The sequence below is a fragment of the Mustela nigripes genome, chromosome X (genome assembly GCF_022355385.1).
Source record: "Mustela nigripes isolate SB6536 chromosome X, MUSNIG.SB6536, whole genome shotgun sequence".
Classification (NCBI taxonomy): Eukaryota; Metazoa; Chordata; class Mammalia; order Carnivora; family Mustelidae; genus Mustela; species Mustela nigripes.
In genome coordinates, this window is record NC_081575.1 from 60,507,405 (window position 1) to 60,533,208 (window position 25,804).

A 25,804-nucleotide genomic window follows, 5' to 3' on the forward strand; every position below is an offset into this window, starting at 1 on the left:
GGCAGAGAGTAGGGTAAATTGGAGAGAAGAGAGACTGGAAGAAGCAGACAGGGAAATCAGAGGGAAGGCTATCACTGTGAATGTAGATGGGAAATGATAAGTATGACATCAGTGGCAATAGAAATGGAGATAACTAAATTGATTCAAGCAAAAATTTGGAGATAGATAATAATACAGTTTGGTTGGATATGGTGAATAAAAGAGGAAATATAAGAAATAATGTTAGTGACAAAATTGAAGAGAGGGAGAATATAAGAAACTTGGAATGGAAGGATAATTAACTTGATATGGGAAATCTCCATCTATGTCATACCCAGGTGGAGGGGATGGATATCCATGAGGTGGTTGAAAATGTGGGGCAGGAGCTAAGGTGAAGGACAAAGGTTAGAGATAAAAATTTGGCAGTAATTAGTATTTGGGTAAGTGAGATTGCCAGTAGCATGAAGATAGATGAGAACCCTGGATAACATTTGAATGAACTGTCAGCATTTCATCAATAGTGAGTCAGGATAAAAAACAATATAAGAAATGAAGAGGGCAAGGTTTAGAGAGTAGGGGAGAATCAGAAATAAGATCTTATAAGTCCTAAGAAGAGGATTATAGACTTGATCAAGATTCCCTATAAAACTTATTGACTATGGAATGTAAATTCTGAATGGTTTTGGAAGATTGAAGGATAATCAAAATTACTTAACTTTCTAGAAATAATTTTTAATTCAATTTAACAAATATTTGAACATGAAATATATGCAAAGCCTTTTCCAAGTGTTTAAGGAAGTCCTTGCTCTCAAGGATTTTACTTTTTGAGGATGTTTGGACAGATGACAGAATATGATTATAGTATAGGGCATTGTCTCAGTCCTTTCAGGCTACTACAACAAACTGGCATAGACTAGGTGGTTTCTAAACAATAAACATTTGTTTCTCACCGTTCTGGAGTCTGAGAAGTCTAAGATCATGGCATCAGCCCAATTAGTGTCTGGTGAGGGTTTACTTTCTGGTGCATAGATGTTACCTTCTCAATGTAACTTCCCGTGGAAGGAGGGGCAAGGGAGATTTCTCAGGCCTCTCTAAAGGGTACTGATTCCATTAGTGAGCACTGTGCCCCATGATCTAATAATCACTTCTCCAGAGGATCCATGTCCCAATACCATCATAATGGACATGAGGTGTTCAACATGAATTTGTGGGTAGGACCACAAACAAGTCTATAGCAGACATGTAGACTAAGTGATTTAAGGGAAATACAAAGTGTAATTGGCATTCAGGAAGGAGAGATGAAACTGATTAAGAGAAACAAGGAACAATTTTAAGGAATAAGTGGCCTTTGAGGTGAACTTTGAAGGCTGAGGGGTGGAACATTCCAGATAAGAGGATATCTGCATAGGACAGACAAGATTTGTCTGATTTCAAGTGGAAAATTTATGTCCAAGGGAAGTAGGAATTGTGGTTAGATATTTTGAGAAAGGTGGGACCAGATTAATTGAACAAATACTTGAGTGTCTTGCTTCCAAGGGACTGAGCTAGGTCACTCCATGATGTATTAAACATTAATCTGTGTCTTTACAATGCTTATAATCTTATAAGATCAGAGATATGCAGAAGCAGTGTACCATGATAATGTCCAGAAGTGAAGTAAGAGAGTTCTTTTTCGGCTGAAGTGATTGAGAAAGATTTTTTTAAGGAGGTGATTTTAGGCTATGTTTCCAAGGTCAAGGAAGATATTGACAGGGTAAAATAGCAGACATAGGCATAAGGCGAAAGGAATAGGATAGAAAAGGTGTCAGGGTGGTAAACTATGTGAGAAGTTTAGTTTAAGTGTAAGACTTGGAATTTCCTGTTGTCTTAATCAGAGATTGTCAGTTTTGTTGGTATTTATATGATTGTATGTGCATAGTTAAGTCTATACCGTTTTATCACTTATGTATTCACCTCCACAGTTAAGAGTTTTTATCACCACAAGGATCCCTCATATTAACTTTTTATAACCACATCTACCTATCATCTGCCTGCCTCTTCTCACTGCCTTTATATTGTCAACTACTAGTCTATACTCCATTTGTATACTTTTGTCATTTTACGAATGTTATGTAAATGGAATCATATAATCTATGACTTTATTTCATTCAGTATAATTATCTGAACATTCATTAAAGTTGTGTTAATATTCATTCCTTTTTATTGCAGAGTGGTATTCCATGATATGGGTATTCCACAGTTTATTTGTTCACCAGTTAAAGGGCCTCTAGGTTGACTCTAGCTTTTGGCAGTTAGAAATGAAAATACTATGAACATTTGTGCATAGGTGTTTTGTTTTGCTTTGGTGTACATGTGAACATAAGCTTTCTTTTCTCTGGTAAGCTTTCATTTCACTGGGATAAAATCCCAAGAGTACAATTGTGGGTCATATGGTAATTACATGTTGAGTTTTTAAAGAAACTGCTGAACTGTTTTCCAGAGTGGCTGTAGCATTTTACATTCCCACCAGCAATCTATCCAATTTCCACATCTTTGCCAGCATTTGGTATTGGCACAATATTTTATTTTAGGTTTTTTTCATGCCTGTGCAGTGTGCTGTATCATTGTGGTTTTGCATTTCCCTAATGGCTACTGATGTTGAATATCTTTCTTAGTGCTATTTACTGTATGCATATCCTCTGATAAAATGTCTGAATCTTTCACCCATTTTCTGATTGGATTATTTTCATTCTGCTCTTGAGCTTTAAGAGTTCTTTATATATTCTAGACACCATTCCTTTGTTAGATGTCATTTGCAAATATTTTCTCCTTGTGTATAGCTTGTTTTGTTCATCCTCTTTACATAGGCTTTCACAGACCAAAAGTTTTAAATTTTGATGACTTCCAACATATCATATTTTCTCTTTTTGGATCATGTCAAGCCTAAGAATTCTTTGCTTGAGAATTCTGAAGATTTTTTACTGTATCTGTTTTTTGAGAAGCTTGATAGTTTTACATTTAATTCTGTGATCCATTTTGAGTTAAATTGTGTAATGTATGAATTTTAGGTGGAGGGTCATTGTTTTTTTTTTTTTTAACCTATGAATGTCTAATTGCTCTAGCACCATTTGTTGGAAAGTCTGTTCTTCCATAGAATTTGATTTGCACTTTTTTCAAATATCAGTCAAGAATATTTCTCACATCTTCAAGAATCTATTTTTTGGTTCTCTATTCTGTTCCACTGATCTATGTGTTTATCTCCTCACCAGTACCAGATTGTTTTGATTACTATAGTTGCATAGTAAGCTTTAATGTTGAGAAGAGTAATACCTCCGACTTTTTCTTTGTCAGGATTATTTGCAATATTCTAGGGTCAGTGCTTTTCCATTTTATTTTATTTTATTAATTTTTATTTTTATTTTATTTTTTTTTATGTTTGAAAGGGAGGAAGGAGGGGAAGAGGGGAAGAAAGAATCTTAAGCAGGTTCCATGCCCAGCATGGAGCTTGATGGAGGGCTCGATCTCACAACCCTGAGATCATGACCTAATCTGAAATCAAGAGTTGGACACTTAACCAACTGAGCCACCCAGGTACCTCTTCCACATATATTTTAGAGTAAGCTTGTTGGTATCTGAAAAAGCCTTTTGAAAGGAATTGCTTTCAGCCTATGAATTAATTTGGGAAAACTGACTATATGGAGCCTTCTAATCCATGACCATGGTATGTCTCTCCATTTATTGAGGTCTTTGATTTCTTTCATCAGCATTTTACAATTACACTATACAAATATTATACATGCTTTTCTAAATTTATATCTAAGTATTTAATTTTTGAATGATTGTAAATGGTATCATATTCTTAATTTTGATTTCTGTGTTCATTATTAGTGTATAGAAATGCGATTAATTTGTGTTTGTTGATCTTATTTCCTCCTGCCTGATTTAGTTCTTCTATTATTTCTAGAAGTATTCAAATTCTTTTAAAACATACTCCATCTGCTATTTTTATATTGCAATTTTGGAATTGGATGATTTGACAGATTTAATTATGTTCTAGGTTGGTTTGAGCTAGAATTTAAAGTTTTGGGTGAAAACTATTATAGTCATTGGAACATAGTATAACTTTGGGGCAAATGAAAATTTAAATTTTTTTTCTCATTTTAATCTCTGAAGCCAGATTGCTTGGGTTTGAATCCTTGCTCTGCCATTTACTAGATAGGGATCTTGGGGGGATTACCCCTCTATTTTTCATTTTCCATATCTTTAAAAAGGGGTATTAATAATAATTTATAGGGTTAAATAAGTTAAATATATAAAGTGCTTAGCACAATGCCTGGCACATGGAAAGTCTTAAATGTTAAGTTTTGTTATATATAGCAAAGGATGTTTTTGTTAATTTTGGTCAGAAAAGTATGGGTAATTTTTAAAATTTCATTTAATTTTATTTTATTTCAGTGTTCTAAAATTCATTGTTTATGCACCATACCCAGTGCTCCATGCAATATGTGCCCTCCATAATACCTACCACCAGGCTTACCCCGCCCTCCCCCACCCCAAATCCTCATTTTGTTTCTCAGAGTCCATAGTCTCTTATAGTTTGTTTCCCCCTCCAATTTCCCCCAACTCACTTTTCCTCTCCATCTCTCCATGTCCTCCATGTTATTCTTTATGCTCCACAAGTAAGTGAAACCATATGATAATTGACTCTCTCTGCTTGGCTTACTTCATTCAGCATAATCTCTTCAGTCCCATTCATGTTGATACAAAAGTTGGGTATTCATGCTTTCTGATGGAGGCATAATACTCCATTGTATATTTGGACCATATCTTCTTTATCCATTCGTCTGTAAAAGGGCATCTTGGTTTTTTCCACAGTTTGGCAACTGTGGAGAAAGAGGAACCCTCTTACACTGTTGGTGGGAAAGCAAGTTGGTGCAGCCACTTTGGAAAACTGTGAAGATTCCTTAAGAAATTAAAAAATAGAGCCACCCTATGACCCTGCAATTGCACTACTGGGTATTTACCCCAAAGATACAGATGTAGTGAAAAGAAGGGCCATCTGTAACCCAGTGTTCATAGTAGTATGGGTAATTTTTTAATTTAAATTTCGTTAGTTAGCATACAGTGCAATGTTGGTTTCTGGAATAGAACCCAGCAGTTCATCAGTTATATACAAGACCCAGTGCTCATCACAACAAGTGCCCTTTTTAATGCTTATCTAACCCATCCCCTTCCCACCTCCCTCCATGAACGCTCAGTTTGTTCTCTATCATTATGAGTTACTTTTGGCTTGTTTCCCTCTCTTTTTTCTTTTTCCTCCTTCCACTATGTTCATCTGTTTTCTTTCTTCTACATATGAGTGAAACCATATGGTATTTTCTTTCTCTGACTTATTTCACTTAACATTATACATGTGACATCATTGCAAATGGCAAGATTTCAGTCTTTTTGATGGTTGAATAATGTTCCAGTATGTTTATGCGCACATGAGCGCGCGTGTGTGTGTGTACCACATCTTTATCCATTCATCAGTCCATGGGCATTTGGGCTATTGCCATAGTTTGGCTACTACTGATAATGCTACTATACACGTAGGGATGCATGTATCCCTTTGAATCCATATTTTTGTATCCTTTGGGTAAATACCTAGTAGTATGATTCTCGATTGTAGGATCTATTTTTAACATTTTGAAGAACATCCATACTGTTTTCCATAGTGGCTGCACCAGTTTGCATTCCTACCATTAGTATAAGAGGGATCCCCCTTTCTCCAGATCCTTGCCAACATCTCTTATTTCCTGTGTTGTTAATTTTATCCATCCTGACGGTGTGAGGTGATATCTCATTGGTGTTTCGATCTGTATTTCCTTGTTGATGGTTTGCATTTTTTTCTTATTTATTTTCAATAAATTAAAATTGTGTATTTTGAAGGTGTGCAACATGATGTTTTGATATATGTCTATGTTGTGAAGTGATTTTTGCAATAAAAAATTAACATGTTCATCAACTACTATAGTAATCATTTCTTTTAAGAGAACACTTGAGATCTACTCTCTTAACAAATTGCAAGTATACAGTACATTATTAGCTATTATAGTCACCATACTGTATATGAGGTAATTAAATGTTTATACCTTTTGATCAGTGTTTCCCCTTTTCCCATACCCTTCCAGCCTCTGGTAACCACCATTCAAATTATTGTTAATATGAGTTGAACTTTTTTTATAAGATTCCATGTATCAGTTCGGTCATGTGATTTTTGTCTTTGTCTGGCTTCTTTCACTTAGCATAATGTCCACCAAGCTCATCCTTGTTGATACAGAAGGTAGGATTGCATTTACCTCTTGCCAAAGGCAGCTGGTTGTTTTTTTGTCTCCTGCATTTTGTGTGTTTAGAATTAAAGAGCACAAAGCTCAGTAAAATTTTATAATCACAATGAAAATTTCCTGAAGTTATAGAAAATGAGTAGAAATATTAAATTTCTAGTTATATATGTGGACAAGTGTCTCTTCATGTGGTTGATTCAAATGCTTATTTGAACCTATGCTTTCTAGAAAAAGGCCTTCTTAATGTACTTTTCAGATTGAAATATATGTGATGTAAAGCATTGTATAGATTTAAATTGTACTATGTTAATTTGATATATCTATATATTGTAATATGATTGCCATTGTGACAATAATTAGTACTCTATCACATTATATAATTATCGTTTCCTTTTATTGCAATAATTAAGTTCTAGTTTCTTAGTAGTTTTGTTGATTTTAATTCAATATATTTGTTTATAGTCACCCTACTATGCATTAGATCCCTAGGACTTATTATTTGTTGCAAGTTTGTACCCATACAACAACTATCCTATCCCCCTACCACCAGCCCCTGGTAACTACCATTTGTCTCTCTGGTTTTACAAGTTTGAGTTTTTTAGATTCCACATATAAGTGATCCCTGGTTGAGTTCTTTCATCAAATTAGTATAATTTGATCAAGGTCTATTCATGTCACAAATGTCAGGATGCCTTTCTTTTTCATGGCTGAATAATATTCCATTTACATATATGCCACATCTTTTTTTTTTTTTAAGATTTTATTTATTTATGACAGAGAGAGATAGCAAGAGAGGGAACACAAGCCATGGGGGAGCTTGGGAGGGAGAAGCAGGTTCCCCATTGAGCAGGGAGCCCAGTGCTGGGCTTGATCCCAGGACACTGGGATCATGACCTGAGCTGAAGGAGGCGCTCAACAACTGAGACACCCAGGTGCCTCAATACCACATTTTTTCTATTTCTATTCACCCATCCATTGATGGGAATGTGGGTTGTTTCATATTACGGCTACTGTGAAAAGTACTGCAATAAATATTGAAGTGCATATATCTCTTTAATATCCTGTTTTCAGGGGTGCCTGGTTGGCTCAGTGGGATTTAAAGTGCATTTTAAATCAAATATTGTGTTTTATTGTTGTTGTTATTGTTATTGAGTTGTACATTTCTTTATATATTCTAGATATTAACCCTCTGTCCAAAATACTGTTTGCAGACATTTCTTTCTCATTATTTAGGGTGCCTTTTCATTTTACTGATTATTTCTTTTACTGTGCATAAATTTTTAAATTTGATGTTGTCCCACTTGTTTCTCTTTGCTGTCATTGTTTGTGCTTTTTGTGTCATGTTCAAAATATTGTTACCAAATCCAATGTTGAAGAGTTTCTTGTTTCTTTCTGTGAGTTTTATGGCATCAGGTCTTATGTTTAAATCCATTTTGAGTTGATTTTTGTGAGTGGTATAAGCTCTAGAGATCCAGTTTTATTGTTCAGCATGTGGTCCGTTGGTATCCAACACCATTTATTGAAGAGACCATTTTTTTTTCCATTGGGTGTTCTTGGTCCCTTTTTTGAATATTAGTTGACTGTATATGATAGGATTCATTCTGGGGTCTGTATTCTGTTCCACTGGTCTGTGTGTCTGTTTATATGCCAGTACGATACTGTTGTTATTACCATAGTTTTGTATAATTTGAAATTAGGAGGTGTGATACCTCTGAATTAGTTCTTTCTCGGGATTTCTTTGACTACTTATAGTCTTCTATAGTTCCATACAAATTTTAGGAGTATTTTTCTTCTGTTTCTGTGAATTATGCCATTAAGATTTTTTTAAAGATTTTATTTATTTACCTATTTTAGAGAAAGTGTGCACATGAACAAGAAAGCAAGGAGAAGAGCGGAGGGGGAAGGGAGAGGGAGAAAGAAACTTGAATAGACTCTGCTCGGAGGGCAGAACCTGACCTCCTGAGATTATGTCTGGAGCTGAAACCTAGAGTTGGACACTTAACCAGCTGAGCCACCCAGTTGCCCCTGGCATTAAAATTTTGATAGAGATTGCACTGAATCTATAGGTGGCTTAGGGTAGTATGGACATTTTAATATTATTCATAATGCTGACGCATGAACATGAGATGTCTTATTTGTTTATGTCTTTGATTTTTTTTTCAACAGAGTCTTGTAGTTTTTGTTGTTCAGATCATTTACTTCCTTGGTTAAATTTATTCCTAAGTGTCTTATTTTTTGATGCTACTGTGAATAGGGAAGTTTTGTTTTCTAGTGTTTCATTATCAGTATATAGAAATGCAACTGATGGAGGGGAAGATGGGGGCAGAGTAGGAGGACCCTAGACTCGTCTTGTCCCATAAACACAATGAGATAACTATCAAGTCATCCTAAATACCCCAGAAACTGACCTGATGACCAACAGAAAAATACTCCACAACTGAAAGGAAAGAAGAGGCCACATCAAAGAAGGTAGGAAGTGAAGAGAAGAGTTGTTTAGGGGACAAAAAGGTCCTCGGTGCTGTGAAAGGGAGAGAGCTGTGGTTGCATAAGAGTCAAGAGAGAGGAGGACACAGGGGAATGCATAAAGAGAATTTTCCCCCAAAGCCATTGGCCTGGAAAATAATAGGGGATGAATTTCATGAGTTCTTGAAAACAGCAAGACTTAAAGCCTGGAGTTTTGAATGCCAGTGGGCTTGGCTGGAATAGAGCCAAGGAGGACACTAAACTGCTCCTGGAGAGAAGGCAGGCAAATAACCAGAGTGAGATAAAAGAAATTTAAAAAAGAGTCAGAGATGCAGAATGCAATAAATGAGATTTGAAACAGGCTTGATGCAATGAACAGCACATTATAAGATGTGGAGGAATGAATTAGTGATCCAGAAGACAAAATATTGGAAAATAATGAGGCTGAACAAAAGAGAGAAGAATTATGCATCACAAGAATAGACTTAGGGAACTCAGTGACTCCACCAAACATAATAGCATTTGTATTATAGGAGAACGGGACAGAGAGAGAAGGGGGCAGAACATTTATTTCAAGAAATAGCAGAAACTTTCCCTAAGCCAGGAGAAGAAAACAGACATCCAGATCCAGGAGACACACACAATTCCCATCAAATTCAACAAAAGTGGGCCAACACCAAGATATATTGTAATTACATTTGCAAAGTGTAGTGATAAATAAAAAAAAATCTTAAAAGAAGCAAGACAAAAGAGATCCTTAAGTTGCAGGAAAAAAACCCATAAGGCTAACTGGAGATTTCTCAACAGAAACTCGGCAAGCCAGAAGGGAGTGGCATGATATATTCAGAGTATCAAATGGGAAAAATCTTCAGCCAAAATATTCTTTCCATCAAGGCTATCATTCAGAATAGAAGGAGAGATAAAATAGTTTCCCAGACAAAACCTGAAGAAGTTCCTGATCCCTAAACCAGCTATGTAAGAAATACTAAGAGGGACTCTGAGTGCAAATAAGATTCCAAAAGTGACAAAGGCAAGAAAGGATCAGAGAAAATCCCCATATACAACAACAGAACAAGAAATAAAATGATAATAAATATATATCTATCAGTACATAACTTTGAATATAAATGGACTAAATGCTTCAATCAAAAGACAGAATGTCAGAGTTGATAAAAATATAAGACCCCTCTACATGCTGCCTACAAAAGACTCATTTTAGAAGTAAAGACACCTACAGATTGAAAGTGAGGGAATGGAGAAACATTTATCATGGGAAAGGACGTCAAAAGAAAGCCATATTAGCAATACTTATATTGAGCAAACTAGACTTTAAAACAAATACTTTGGGGATCTGGGTGGCTCATTTGGTTAAGCTGCTGCCTTCTGCTCAGGTCATGATCCCAGGGTCCTGGGATCAAGTCCCACATCGGGCTCCTTGCTCAGCAGGGAGCCTGCTTCTCTCTCTGCCTCTGCCTGCCACTCTGCCTGCTTGTGCTTTCTCTCTCTGACAAATAAATAAATAAAATCTTAATAAAAATAAAAATACTTCAGAAAGAGACAAAGAGATGGCATTATATAATCATAAAGAGGATAATCCAACAAGAACATCTAATAATTGTAAATATTTTAGCCTCCAACATCTGAGCATCCAAATATATAAAACAATAATAGACATAAAGGAACTTAATAATAATACAATTATAGTAGGGGACTTTAACATCCCACTTACATCAATGGACAGATCCTCTAAGTAGAAAATCAACAAGGACACAATGGCCTTGAATGACACACTGGACCAGATGGACTTAACATATATTTACAACATTCCACCCTAAAGCAACAGAATACACATTCTTTACAAGCCCACCTGGAACAGTGTCCGGAATAGATCACATAGTAGCCCTCAAAACAGGCCTCAACAAATACAAAAAATGGAAATCATACCATGCCTGTTTTCTGACTGCATCACTATGAAACTAGAAGTAAACCACACACAGAGGCTGGAAAGCCCACAAATATATGAAGGTTAAACAAGATGCTAGTAAACAGTGAATGAATCAACCAGGAAATAAAGAAGGAATTAAAAAATATGGAAACAGTTGAAAATGAAAACATGATAGTCCAAAATCTCTGGGTTGCAGCCAAAATGGGCCTAAGATGGAAATATACAGAATTACAGGCCTACCTCAAGATGGAAGAAAATCTTGAAGAAACAACCTAACCTTAAAAAAAATAAAATAATGAAAAAAAAATAATGAAACTGGAATACCTCTAGCTAGACATATCAAAAAGAATAGAGAAAAGACCCAAAATAAATAAAATAAAATAAATGAAGGAGAGGAGAAATGACAGCCAACAATACATAAATAAAAACAAGTAAAGAGAATATTATGAAAAACTTTATGTCAGGAGTTTGACAAGTTGGAAGAAATGGATAAATTCCTAGAAACATATAAACTGCCAGAACTGAAATAGGAAGAAAAAGAACACTTGAAAAGACTGATAACCAGCACAGAAATTGAATCAGTTATCAAAAAACTTGCAACAAAGAAAAGCCTGGGGGCACCAAGGTGGCTCAGTGAGTTAAGCTTCTGACTCTCTGTTTTGGCTCATCTTAGGGATGTGAGGTTGAACTCCTCATCAGACTCCATGCTCAATGAGAAGTCTGCTTGAGATTCTCTCTCTCTCTCTCCCCTGCCCCCTACATGCTCAGTCAATCAATTTAAATAAATGAATTCAAATAAATTTAAGTAAACATAAATATAAACAAACAAAAAACATGAAAGAAATTAAAAAGAAAGAGAAACCCAGGATGATGTGGCTTCACAGGAGAATTGTACAAACATTTAGAGGAGAGTTAATTCCTATTCTCAAAGTCTTCTAAAAAATACATGAGGAAAACTTTTAAGTTCATTATATGAGGGCAGCATTACTCTGATACTAAAATGAGATAAAAACACCACTAAGAGAGTGTCTGGGTGGCTCAGTTGGTTTAGCCTCTGCCTTTGGCTCAGGTCCTAAAATCTAGCCCCACATCAGTCCCCCTGTTCAGTGGGGATCCTGCTTCTCCCTCTCCACCCTGCTCATGCTCTCTCTCTTTCTCTCTCTCTTTTTCAAATAAATAAATAAAATCTTAAAACAAAACAAAATAACACCACTAAGGAAAAGAACTACAAGTCAATATCCCTGGTGAATATGGATTCAAAAATTCTCAGTAAAATACTAGTAAATAGAATCCAACAATACATTAAAAAAAGTCATTCATCACCATCAAATGGGACTTATTCCTGGGTTGCAAGCATGCTTCCGTATTTGCAAATCAATCAATGTGAGACACCACATTAATAAAAGAAATGATAAGAACCATAGGTCATTTCAATAGGTGTAGAAAAAGCTTTTGAAAAAGTACAACATCCATTCATAATAAAAGCCCTCAATGAAATAGGTTTAGAGGGAATATACCTCAACATCAGAAAGGCCAGAGGATGTAGAGAAAGTGGAACCCTCTTACACTGTTGTTGGGAATGCAAGTTGGTACAGCCACTTTGGAAAGCAGTGTGGAGATTCCTCAAGAAATTAAAAATAGAGCTTCCCTATGACCCTGCAATTGCACTACTGGGTATTTACCCCAAAGATACAGATGTAGTGAAAGGAAGGGCCATCTGCACCCCAATGTTCATAGCAGCAATGACCACAAACTGTGGAAAGAACCAAGATGCCCTTCAACAGACTGATGGATAAAGAAGATATGGTCCATATATACAATGGAGTATTATGCCTCCATCAGAAAGGATGACTATCCAACTTTTGTATCAGCATGAATGGGACTTGAGGAGATTTTGCTGAGTGAAATCAGTCAAGCAGAGAGAGTCAATTATCATATGGTTTCACTTACTTGTGGAGCATAAGGAATAACATGGAGAACATGGGGAGATGGAGAGGAGAAGTGAGTTGGGGGAAATTGGAGGGGAGGATGGACCATGAGAGACTGTGGACTCTGAGAAACAAACAGGGTTTTGGAAAAGAGGGGGAGTGGGGGTTTGGGTGAGCCTGGTGGTAGGTATTATGGAGGGCATATATTGTATGGAGCAATGGGTGCGGTGCATAAACAATGAACTTTGGGACACACAAAAATAAAATAAAATTAAAAAAAACCCACAGCTAATAATCATTCTCAATGGGGAATAACTGAGACATTTTCTTCTATAGTCAGGAGCAAGACAGGGATGTCCACTCTCACCAGTTATTTAACATAGTACTGGAAGTCCTAGCCACAGCAATGATAAAAACACAAAGAAATAAAAGGCACCCAAATAGGCAGGGAAGAAGTCAACCTTTCACTATTTGCAGATGACTTGATACTGTAAATGGAAAACCTTCAGTTGATAAATGAATTCAGTAGAGTCACAGAATACAAAATCAATATTCAGACATCTGCTGCATTTCTATACTCCAACAGTGAAGTAGCAGAAAAAGAAAGCAAGATATCAGTCCCATTTACAGTTCCACCAAAATCAGTAAGATACCTAGGAGTAAACCTAACAAAATAAGTGAAAGACCCAAATTCTGTAAACTATGAAACACTGATGAAAGAGATTGAGGATGACACAAAGAAATAGACGTTCCATACTCACGGATTGGAAGAACAAATACTGTTAAAATATGTATGCTGCCAAGGTAATCTACATGTATAATGCAATCCCCATCAAAATAACACCAACAGGTTTACACACTTCACAGCACTCACCCAAACCTGGTGATTCACAGACCTGTACCCCTGGGGATAAAAATATATGTTTATAAAAAATAAAAAATTTAAAAAAATAAAAAAAAACCCAACATTTTTCTCAGAGCTAGAATAAACAATTCTAAAATTTGTATGGAGCCACAAAAGTCCCTGAATAGCCAAAGCTTCCTTGAAAAAGAAAAGCACATCTGGAGACATCACAGTTCTGGACTTCAAGCTGTATTAAAAGGTGTAGTGATCAAAACAATACGGAACTGGCACAAAAATAGACACAAATAAATGGAATAGAATAGAAAACCCAGAAATGAGCCCACAACTATCTGGCAATTAATCTTTGACAAAGCAGGAAAGAATATCCAATGGGAAAAGGACAGTTTGTTTAACAAATGGGTGTTGGGAAAACGACAGCAACATGCAAAAGAATGCATCAGGACCACTTTCTTACACCACACACGAAAATAAATTCAAAATGGATGGCGCCTGGGTGGCTCAGTGGGTTAAGCCGCTGCCTTCGGCTCAGGTCATGATCTCAGGGTCCTGGGATCGAGTTCCGCATCGGTCTCTCTGCTCAGCAGAGAGCCTGCTTCCCTCTATCTCTCTCTCTGCCTGCCTCTCCTTCTACTTGTGATCTCTCTCTGTCAAATAAATAAATAAAATCTTTAAAAAAAAAAGGAAATGGATTAAAGATCTAAAAATGAGACCTGAAACCCTAAAAACCTTAGAGGAGAACATAGAGAGTAACCTCTTGACATTGGTTGTAGCAGCTTCTTTCTAGGTATGTCTACTGAGACAGGGGAAATAAAAGCAGAAATAATGTATTGGGACTTAATACAAATAAAAAGCTTCTGCACAGTGAGGGAATCAATCAGCTATACTGTGGAATGGGAAAAAAATATTTGTAGATGACATGGTAATGGGTTAGTATCCAAAATATTCAAAGAACTTAAAGAATTGAATGCCCCCAAAATGAATAATGCAATTAATAAGTGGGCAGAAGGCATGAACAAGCATTTTTCTATAGAACACATACTGATGACTAACAAGACTCATGGAAAGATACTCAGCATCACTGATCATCAGAGAAATAACAAGTCAAAAGTACAATAAGATATCACCTCACACTATTCAGAATGGCTAAAATTAACAACACAAGAAACAACAGGTTTTGGCAAGGATGTGGAATAATGGTACCCCTCTTGCATTCTTGGTGGGAATGCAAACTGGTGTAGCCACTTCGTGAAACAGGATACAGGTTCCTGGAAATCTTTTTTTTTTTTTTTTTAAGATTTTATGTATTTATTTGACAGAGAGAGATCACAAGTAGGCAGAGAGGCAGGCAGAGAGAGAGGAAGGGAAGCAGGCTCCCTGCTGAGCAGAGAGCCCGATGTGGGACTCGATCCCAGGACCCTGAGATCATGACCTGAGCCGAAGGCAGCGGCTTAACACACTGAGCCACCCAGGCGCCCCAGGTTCCTGGAAATCTTAAATATGGAATTGCCCTACCCTATGATCCAGGAATCACACTTCTAAGTACTCAAAGAATACACAAATTCTTATTCCAAGGGATATATGCAGCCTGATTTTTATATTGGCATTATCCATAATAGCCAACTTATGGAAACAGCTGAAGTCTCCATCAACCAGGGAATGGATGAAGAAGAAGTGATATATACATGTATATACAATGGAACTTTTTAGCCACAGAAAAGAATAAAGTCTTGCAATTTGCAACAGTGGGGATACAGCTAGAGTGTATTATGCTAAGCAAAACAAGGTAATCAGATGAAGAGAAATACCATACAATTTTACTCATATGTGAAATTTAAGAAACACAACAAAAAAGAAAGGGGAAAAAACAGGCAAACCAAGAAACAGACCCTTAGGTATAGGGAACAACTTGTTGGTTATAGGAGGGTAGATTGGTGGTGGTGGGAGTAAAATAAGTGATGAGTATTAAGGAGTACACCTGGTGTGATGAGCACAGGGTGTTTAGTGAAAGCCTTGAACTCACAGAGTGTTTAATGAAAGCGTACCTTTTGAACTAATAGTATACCGTATTTAACTAATTGGAATTTAAATAAAAACTTTATAAAATAAGTGAAATCTAACATAATGGCATGTTGATCTTATATCCTGCAACTTTACTGAGAGTGTGATTTTTTTCCAAGTTTTTTGTTTGAAGCTTGAATTTTCTAAAATTATATTATGTACAAATAACAATTATATTTCTTTTTTTCTGATTCAAATGCTTTTTCTTTGTCTTACCCAATTGCTATATCTACGACTTCCAGTACTATATTGGAAAGAAAGATGAGAGTGGGCATCCTTGTCTTGTTCATGATTATAGAGGAAAGGTTTTCAATTTTTCACAATTGAGTATAATGTTACCTCTGGGTTTGTTGTATTTGACTTTTATTATGTTGAAGTATGCTCCTTCTATACCAATCCTTTTGAAGGTTTTTGTCATGAAAGGATGTCATATTTTGTAAATACTTTTTGCAGCATCTATTGATATAATCATGTGATTTTTATCTTTCTATTAATGTGGTGTATTACATTTATTGGTTTGAGTATGTTGATTTATCTTTGAATCCTGGAGTTAAATCATACTCGTTCATGTATAATTCTTTTAATGTGTGCTTGGATTTCATTTCTAATATTTTGTTGTGAATTTTTGCTTTTGTGTTTACCAGGGATATTGGTCTATTATAATAGTTTTCTTGTAGTGTCTTTATCTGACTTTGGTCTCAAAGTAATGTTGGTCTTGTTGAATGATTCTGGAAATGTTCTTTCTTCAATTTTTTGAAAAAGTTTGAGAAAGATTGGCATTAATTCTTTAAGTTTTGATAGAATTTGCCTGTGATGCTTCCTGTCCTGAGGTTTTCTGTGTGTGGGGGGGTTTGACTACTGATTCAGTCTCTTTCCTGATTCAGTCTTTTTAGGCTGTTCATTTCTAAGAATATATTCGTTTTTTCTAGGTTTAATTAATTTGTTGGCGTATAATTTTCGATTGTAGTCTCATAGTCCTATGCATTTCTGTTGTAATATGTCCTCTTTCATTTATAATATTTTTTGAGTCTTATCTCTCTTTTTTCTTAGTGCAGCAATTTTATCTTTCAGAAAAACTGGCTTTCAGTTTTGTTGATCTTTATACTTATTCTTTTGGCCTCTATTTCATTTATTTCTGCTCTTATCTTTATTGTCTTTCTTTTTGCTAATCAGTGCTTAATTTGTTCTTTTTCTCTCTAGTTCCTTAAGGTGTAAAATTATGTTTATTTGAGATTTTTATACTTTCTTAATATATGCATTTATCTTTATAAGCCTTCCTTTCAGAACTGCTTTCTTGGCATCCCGTAGGAATTGATATGTTGTGTTTCCATTTTTTTTCAAGGTATTTTTTATTTCCCTTTTGATTTTTTTTTTTTGTTTAACCCATTGATTGTTCAGAAGTTTGGTTATTTTTCACATTTGTAGAATTTTCACCTTTCCTCTTGTTGACTTCTAGTTTAATGCTGTTGTGATCTGAAAAGATAAGTGGCATGATTTCAGTCTTCTTAAATTTGCTATGACTTGTTTTGTGTACTATCATATGATCTATCTTTGGAGAGTTATGTGTGCACTTGGAAGAATGTATTCTCATGATGTTGGATGACATGTTCTATAAATGTCTGTTATATCTATTTGGTCTAAAGTATGTTTCAGTTTTGTTTCCTTAATTTTTCTTATGTCTTTGATCCTTATAATTAAACAGGCTGGCTATTAGAATCCTTTTTTTTTTTATTCTAGAATATATCACAGTAACTCATGTGTGTGGTTCTTCCGTCTGGCGTTAGTTCCCTCAGATGCACTGGGACCTGGCAGTGGAGTGAGAGTGGCATGGGCTTAGCACCTGGGGCTTTGAGGGTGCCCACTGGCCAGTGGGTGGATCCTCTAAGTTAGAACACTCCCAGAGATCGGTGGGGTAGACCTATTGATCTGAAGCAGACAGCATGAAACTTGTTCCTTCAGTGCCCTTTGATATTCTCATCTGCTTTTCCCCTATTCCTCTCCCTCCCCCCAGTCAAGGAGGTCTGTCCTCGAAAGTTCTGGTGCTGCCTGAGAGAAATAGGTCCCTTCAGTTGTAACCTGCACTTTTGCAGCAGCTGGGCAGTCACTTAACCACTTTTGATTTCTTCCTTCTCTGTGGGAGTGGTTGCAGTATTCCACCTCTACTGAAGAGGGTGCTACTGAAGCTGCCAAAATCTCGGACCCTTGCATTGTCATCCTGGGAAGCAGTGCATCCTTGGCAAGTTCCTCCATCTCCTCTGTGTCAAAGTTCATCTCTATTCCACTCTGATAGCATGCCAGATTTTCCCTTCATGCAGGCTGGACCTCCACAAAGTCTCTATTGCCTGTGGATATCCACTTCTTTTGTGCTGTCCAGGTTACTTTTATCCCATGATCACTATAAGTTGAGGTGGGGCATGCTTGCCCAAACCTTGGGTTGCAGCCTCCACCAAAGCCCTGTCTACCCATACATGTACAGGTAGGTAAAAACCTCCGGGGTGTTTTGGTATGATGTGCAGAAGCACTTTTGTTCCGCTATGAATGTCTAATTAGTTATTAATCAAAGTGGAGAGAAAAGTAGAACAATTAATCTGCCATGATGCTGACATCATTCCTTTAACAAACTTTAAATTTGGGTTTTGCTATTGATGGTTGTATCCTAGCAAAGCATGTGTGATATGAGACTCCAGAAGAAAAAATAATTTTATTTCTAAAATGGAATTATTTTGAATATATTATGTAATAAGCTAGGACTCTTAAAATACTTTAGAAATCTAAGTCAGACTCATGGAAAGTCAGATTTTTCTTTGCTAAATATATAGAATGTAAAACCTTAAGTTTAGTATAAAATAAATATTGTATACTTTATTACTACTTTTGTACTTTTTCCAGTTTTTAAATTATTACTTTACAATTTTTATCCTACTTGTTACACAGTTGTTTCAGTATCTTTCTGCATATGCTTCCTGATCTTTTTGGTTTAGTAATGTCCCTTCTTACTTTGCTTTGAGGTGTTTTTCACAGAAGTTATGCATTTGCAGTGATCCTTCTGTTTCTTCTTGCTTACTGACCTAGGTCTTGTGATATGATTGACTGAATTTAGGAGAACAGACTGCATGGTCTTAACTGTTGTAAGAAAAGCTTATATAGTAATAAAGTTTTCTTAGTATTGTAACCCTGTAATAAATCTTTGATTTTGGTTTATTGTATTTTTTTATAGTTTGCATTTTAAAGATTTTATTTATTTATTTGACAGAGAGAAATCACAAGTAGAAGGAGAGGCAGGCAGAGAGAGAGAGAGGAAGCAGGCTCCCTGCTGAGCAGAGAGACCGATGTGGGACTCCATCCCAGGACCCTGAGATCATGACCTGAGCCGAAGGCAGCAGCTTAACCCACTGAGCCAACCAGGCGCCCCTTGGTTTATTCTTAAGTGTTCTTGATACTGGGTCCTGTATTGTTTTTCAGGGTTTTTGTTACCATTTAATATTTGAAATTCTAATACTAAGCTTTAACCAAGATAATAAATAGTACATCTCGTGCTGCATGCAACAAATATTCTAAATGGACACAGTTTTTGTAACACCAGGATTTTATCGGGTTGTTGGTAGCTTTTTTCCTCTAAAATGACAGCATGGATCACTAATGGAGAGAACAGTGAAGAAAGGTTTAACATAAGAAAAGAAGCACATCCTTATAATAAATTCAGAATGCCACAGAGTGAGCAAGGCAAAGCTATTGTTGAAGACTACCTGAAAAAAACAGTCTCGTTTGAACCTTATTAATTTGGGTTACAGCATTCCATATTGTAATTACAAAACAAATAGAATTTTAGTACATGAAATGATGTATTAATACGTAGCATGTACTGGAATATCATGCACTTCAAATTATGACATTTTTCTGTGCTTTTTCTCAAAGACCATTCAGCAGTCTTAATTTCTAAAGGCATTTCAGTAGCGTTTAAAATGTTAATAGAGGGGTGCCTGGGTGGCTCAGACAGTTAAGCATCTGCCTTCAGCTTGGGTTATGATCTCAAGCCCTGCATCGGGCTTCCTGCTTGGCAGGGAGTCTCCTTCTCCCTCTGCCTCAGCTTCTCCCCCCTGCTTGTGCTCTGTCCTCTCTCTCTCTCTCTATCTCTCAAATAAATATAAATAATAAAATGGTATTAGAAAAAATAACATTTCAGGAGAAACTTTATGTGAATTTTACTCAGTTTTAATTAATTATTTAAAATATTCTTGATGGGCATCTGGGTGGCTCAGTTGTACAAATGTTTGCCTTTACCTCAGGTCATGATCCCAGGGTCCTGGAATCGAGTTCTGCATCGGGATCCCTGCTCGGCAGGAAGCTTGCTTCTCTCTCTCATCCCTGTTTGGGCTTTCTGTCACTATCTCTGTCTCTCTCAAAAAAATAGATAAAATCTTAAAAAAATGCTTGATAAAATTTTGAGTCTTCTTATGGGATAATTGTGATCTCATATTCTCTCCCTTTTACTATTCACTAGCACTTCTTTTTTTTTTTAATTTATTTATTTGACAGAGAGATCACAAGTAGGCAGAGAGGCAGGCAGAGAGAGGGGGTGAAGCAAGCTCCCCACTGAGTGGAGTCCAATGCAGGACTTGATCCCAGGACCCTGGGATCATGACCCAAGCCGAAGAGAGGCTTAACCCACTGAGCCACCTAGGTGCCCCTATTCACTAGCACTTCTAATTGATGTTGAGGAAGCATAGAAAATTAAACTGAAATAAGTTAATTTTACTGCTTGTTAGGGACACTTATAAAATCACCCAGTTTTTAAGAAAAGGGCATGATGAAAAACAGTGCCTGTAACATAGGAAAAAGATCCACAAGGACGCCTGAGTGGCTCAGTTCGTTAAGTAGCTGCCTTCAGCTCAGGTCATGATCCCAGCGTCCTGGGATCGAGTCCCACATTGGGCTCCTTGTTCCGTGGGGAGCCTGCTTCTCCCTCTGCCACTCTGTCTGTCTATGCTCTCTCTCTCTCTCTCTCTCTGACAAATAAATAAATAAAATCTTAAAAAAAAATCCACAAAGGTGGAAGTGACCAGTAAGTCACAAGAGAAAACATTAGGTTGGACAGAGTATTTATAATTACTAGGTATAATGCAATAAAGTGAACTAGAAAATTTCACATAAGGAGATACAAACTTGAAATGGTATAAATGTGACTATACTATGAAAAACAATGGGTAGAGATAAAAGAAATGAGAAATCTATGTGGGATGATACTATAGACCTGACAGTGTGGATGATGCTTTCTTAATGGAGAAGTAAATAGGGCAAGATACCTACATCAAACTAAAGCTTGATGTCTGCCCATCCCTGCACTCCAATTATAGGTATTACACTGAGCCATCTAAAATCACTATTTTTATGTAGAAAGTAGTCAAATACCAAGTTTCATTCAGCTCAACCCATAAAGGATTACTGGAATATCATGCACTTCAAATTATGACATTTTTCTGTGCTTTTTCTCAAAGACCATTCAGCAGTCTTAAAAGTCCCAATTAGCATATAGGGGAAGAACCTATGGATTTACTAGGAAGGCTTAATAGTGAGAATGCAGTAATGACATTATAGTGGATATATTGGCATAAGATTGTGGGAATTTTTAAATTTTAAATTTTAAATTGCTTATCTTTCAACTTGCATTATACTTAAAATAGAAAAAAATTCACTGAAATAGTACATTAGGTAGAAACATTCAGATACAGGACTGTGATAATTGTGTGTGTGTTTATGTGTGTCATTTATTTTATTGTTAATTTTGAACAAAAGAATAATGACTTTGAGCATTCTTCTCTCTTAAAGGGAGCATGAATAATATTCAGGCTTAGAAGAATGAGACCCAATTCTTCTTAGTAAAATACTCAAGAGTTGGTTGAAAGTGAACTCTTGTATCTTTGTAGTCAGTTATCAGCCATTAACAATTGAGGAAAATGTTTCTGATAAAGTGCTCTGTAAATATATAAGAAAAACAGAAAGCAGCAATTGTGAAAAATACTGGTTAAATGGACAATGCATGCAAAAAAGAGTGTTGACAGAACTCCTTAGTGTATATAGAACTTAAGCCCTGTTGATATCAAATAACAGAAAATATATAAATGTTAGCATCTCAGGTGCTAGATGAATAAACAAAAAATCACTGAGGTTGGAAAGAAGGAATATTTGATGCTGCTGCTGTCAAATATACAATGTACCTTATATTAGAAATTTTTTGAATAGCTATTAACAGTAACTAGGAAGAACCCAATAGAAAAGTTGTGTTTAAGTTAAAAATGTATTGTTAAGTGTGTTAGGTGAAATTTTAAAAATTTACCTATAGTTTAATCACAAAGCAGATAGTTTCATTTCCTTTGTTTCTTTTAAGTCCTTATTATGCATATTTTGCATATTTTCCCATAATTTAAGTCATAGTATACTTGTAAGGTTGCATTTTATATTTTGTGCTTTGTAGTTCCTAAATTTTTCCACAGTGCCTAGTTTTGTATTTTAATTGTTAATTTCTATAGAATAGTCCATCACATATTCTGTAATTTGATCAACCATTCCCCTGTTGTTGGACTTAGGTTATTTATCATTCTTTGGTAGTGTAAGTAGTACTTCATTAAACATTTGTGCATGCAGCTCATTTTTGCTAATAAGTTGTGTCACTAGAATAGATTCTCAAGGGTTGGGCAATGAGTGTGTTTATTTTCATGACTCTTGAGGTGTATTGCCAAAATTATTTTCCAAATGGATCATGTCACTTTATAGTCTATCTCGAAATGTAGGCATATAACAGTTTCAAGTAGTAATTGCTGGCCTTAGGTTTTATAATTTTTAAAATGCTAATTTATTAGGTATAGTACTGTATTTTATTATTTTCATTTAAATTTCTTTTGATAGTTGGCAAAATAGTTAAATATATTCTATGATTCTGTTTATTTGTATTTCCTATATTGTGACTTACCTGTTAATTTCCTTTTATCTGTTCATCTATTAGATGTTAGTGGAATTTTTTTTAAAGATTCTATTTATTTATTAGAGAGAGCTGAGTTGAGAAAGAGATCAAGGGGGAGCGGTCAGAGGGAGAGGGAGAAGCAGGCTCCCTGCTGAGCTAGAAGCTCAATGTGGGACTCTGTCCCAGGAGTCTGGGATCAGGACCTGAGCTACTTAGGCGCCCCCTTAATGATATTCTTATAGATGGTTAGTTTTATATGTGTTTTAAAATATTAAGATTTTGTAATATTTGTTGGATATATTTTCCTTTTTTTTTCAATTAATAGTTTTCTTTGTAAAGGAGTCTTAAAAAGTAAAAGCTAATTGGTATAGACTGTAAAGATGCATAAAGTTTTTAGTCATTTTTCCTGATTTAATAGTTTTGACCTGTGGTACTAATGGGATCTCTTAGTGGGGTTAAGAATATACTGTTTATATGCTTAGTTATATTCCTTTGGCCTTCAAAAAATGCAGGTATTTATTAGAGGAATGATTTCTGGTAGCTTTCTGGTAGCTCTTTATCTCTACCCTGTGTCTTTCACTACTTCTTTTTCCTTATGTTTCTGCTTTTCTTCTTAGAGTTGCTTTTCTGATTACTTTTATTCCTATTGATATTGTTTTTTGTTTTTCTACTTTAAGTAGTGTTTTTTAACTGGGGACAGTTGTAATGTTTTTTGTTTTTGTTTATTACCACCAGTAGACATTTGGCAATGTCTAGAGATATTTTTTCTTGTCACAGCTTAATGGTGGTAGGGTTCTACTAAAATCTAGTGGGTAGAGGCTAAGGAATACTTTTCAGTAGACAGGCCCCACACAGTGAAGGTTCATCAGACCCAAAGTCCAGTATTGCTGAGGCTGAAAAACCCTGCCTTAAAGTAACACACCTTTTCTTCTATCTATTTGAAAAGTATGGGTAGAAAAAAAGCAAAGCAGAAGTGATGGTTGATTGTTTTAAGGAACTAAGAGCAGTAAGAAATGTTTGACTGGTAAAGGAAGATTACTAAGTCCCAAAGTTAATGGTGTTTGCTCTTTCCATCTTAGAGTTGTGAAAATTTCTAGAGGTTGGGATGGGGAAAGGTGCCAAAAAGAAATCCTCTGAGCTGGTAGTAGTGATGCTTGTGGGTTTTCTACCATTATTTACTCAGCATCTCACAGTGTTCTATAAATCCTCAGATCTCTATTGTTTGGCATTCAAAGTCTAATTGGTTTTGCTATTCATCATTCATTTTTTGTCATTTTTTGAATTTAAAATGGCCAGTGGATCTGCCTTTGAAAAAAAAAAGACTCCTTTGCTTTTAAGATTGAGATGTGTGAAAACTCCATATTTTTTATTGTGGCATTTTTTTTAACATGACCCTGACATTTTTTTAAAGATTTTTATTTATTTATTTGACAGAGAGAGAGAGAGAGATCACAAGTAGGTAGAGAGGCAGGCAGAAAGAGAGGTGGAAGTAGATTCCCTGCTGAGCAGAGAACACAATGTGGGGCTCAATCCCAGGACCCTGAGATCATGACCTGAGCCGAAGGCAGAGGATTAACCTACTGAGCCACCCAGGCACCCCTGTTGTAGCATGGTTCTAATTGTTTTAATCTAGCTACAAACCCATTCTTGCCTTAATTTTGCCTTACTTCAACATAAAGCTGTTACCATCTGTACTATATTATTTATGCACTACAGTAAAATGTTATGTTGTTTCAAGGTAACTTCGCGCTTATAAGGATCTTATGTTTTGATTAAAATATAATGTATGGGATGTTAAATATTTTTAGTGTATAAGGGAAGACTGGAGGAATTTCACAGAGCAAGCGGCTGCTTGTAAATCCTTACATGGGGATTAAGATCTCCATTTTAGGTAAGTGAGAAGAATCCAGGTGGCATTTGAAAGAGAACTGGGCAGACTTCTGGTTTATTCTGTCTGTTTTTATAAAGGAAATTAATAAGGCAAAACAACAAACAAAAAGAACTATGATGACTTTATATAGGAGATGCAGTTTCAAAAATTTATTGGTAACTAGTGGAGAGTCTACTGTTTCAGAGACCAAAAAATGGAGAACCTATATACAAACTTAGAAAGGATTGTTTGTTACTAAAAGCTTAATGTATTATCATAGCTTCCTTTCTTTTTTCACTGTATAAGTCTTTTTTTTTTTAAGATTTTATGTATTTATTTGTCAGAGAGAGAGCACAAGCAGGGGGAGCAGCAGGCAGAGCAGGTAGAGGGAGAAGCAGGCTCCCCATTGAGCAGGGTGCCGGATGCAGGACTCTGTCCTGGGACCCTGGGATCATAACTTGAGCCAAAGGCAGATGCTTAACTGACTTGAGTCACCCAGGCATCCCACTGTATAAGCCTATTACTCTTGAAAGTTTAGAGACAGCTGTGTAGCTGCATATGCAGTGAATAGGTTTGAGGAGGTAGGATAGCAGTTCATACAGTTCCCTATGTAACTTTTAAAATGTATTTATTTAATCAAATGCAGTCTGTATTCTAAAATTCCTTTATGTTATGGTATGATTTACCTATATATTTGAAGTGACAGTGTCTTTGACTATAGTTTACCAAGAAAGGTAAAACAAAAATGTACTTGAGAACCCATAGTAAGGCAAACAGAAAATCAGACTTACGGGATTTAAAAGAAGAGTATTCTTAGTGCTTTGTGGTATTAAACTTGAATTCATAAAATCATGAAATGTATAATGGAATTTAGGCTTTTCACAGGGTAAAATTGCTATGGTGTGTGTACCCTATTTTATCTCATCTTAATACTTATGATTTGACTTTATGAATAACGTTTTGCTTTTAGGTTTTAAGAAGGAATCTTCTATTCTATGTTTTTCAGTGAATATCACCTCTGCCCGGCAATTAACTGGATGCAGTCGCTTCAGCCATATTTTCCCTTCATCTGCTTATCAGCACATTAAGATGCATAAGAGAATTCTGGGGCACTTGTCTTCTGTCTATTGTGTAGCATTTGACCGAAGTGGGAGAAGAATTTTTACAGTGAGTTTAAAATTAATGATACTGTAGCATGTTTGCTATTTACTACAGTTGAAGGTAGGCTTCATGGTATTGAATTATGCTTTGTAAGCAATTCATCCTTCTTAGACACATGAATGCAAGGAAAGATGAGTACAAAGATGAGTAAAAAGATGAATTTACAAACAGCGTTGCTGGAAGGGTGGTGGGTGCGGGATGGATAATTGGATGAGGGACATTAAGGAGGGAACTTGATGTAGTGAGCACTGGGTGTTATATGCAACTGATGA

At 35.9% G+C, this 25,804-nt stretch overlaps 1 protein-coding gene across 1 annotated transcript in view; it reads left to right on the forward strand.

The window, feature by feature from the left end:
* Positions 1-25,804, forward strand: part of BRWD3 (bromodomain and WD repeat domain containing 3) — a 218,871-nt gene that overhangs the window by 31,812 nt on the left and 161,255 nt on the right. The window contains exon 7 of the mRNA XM_059385220.1: positions 25,378-25,538. Within this exon, the coding sequence (XP_059241203.1) occupies positions 25,378-25,538 (161 nt within the window). The remainder of the gene's footprint in view (positions 1-25,377; positions 25,539-25,804) is intronic.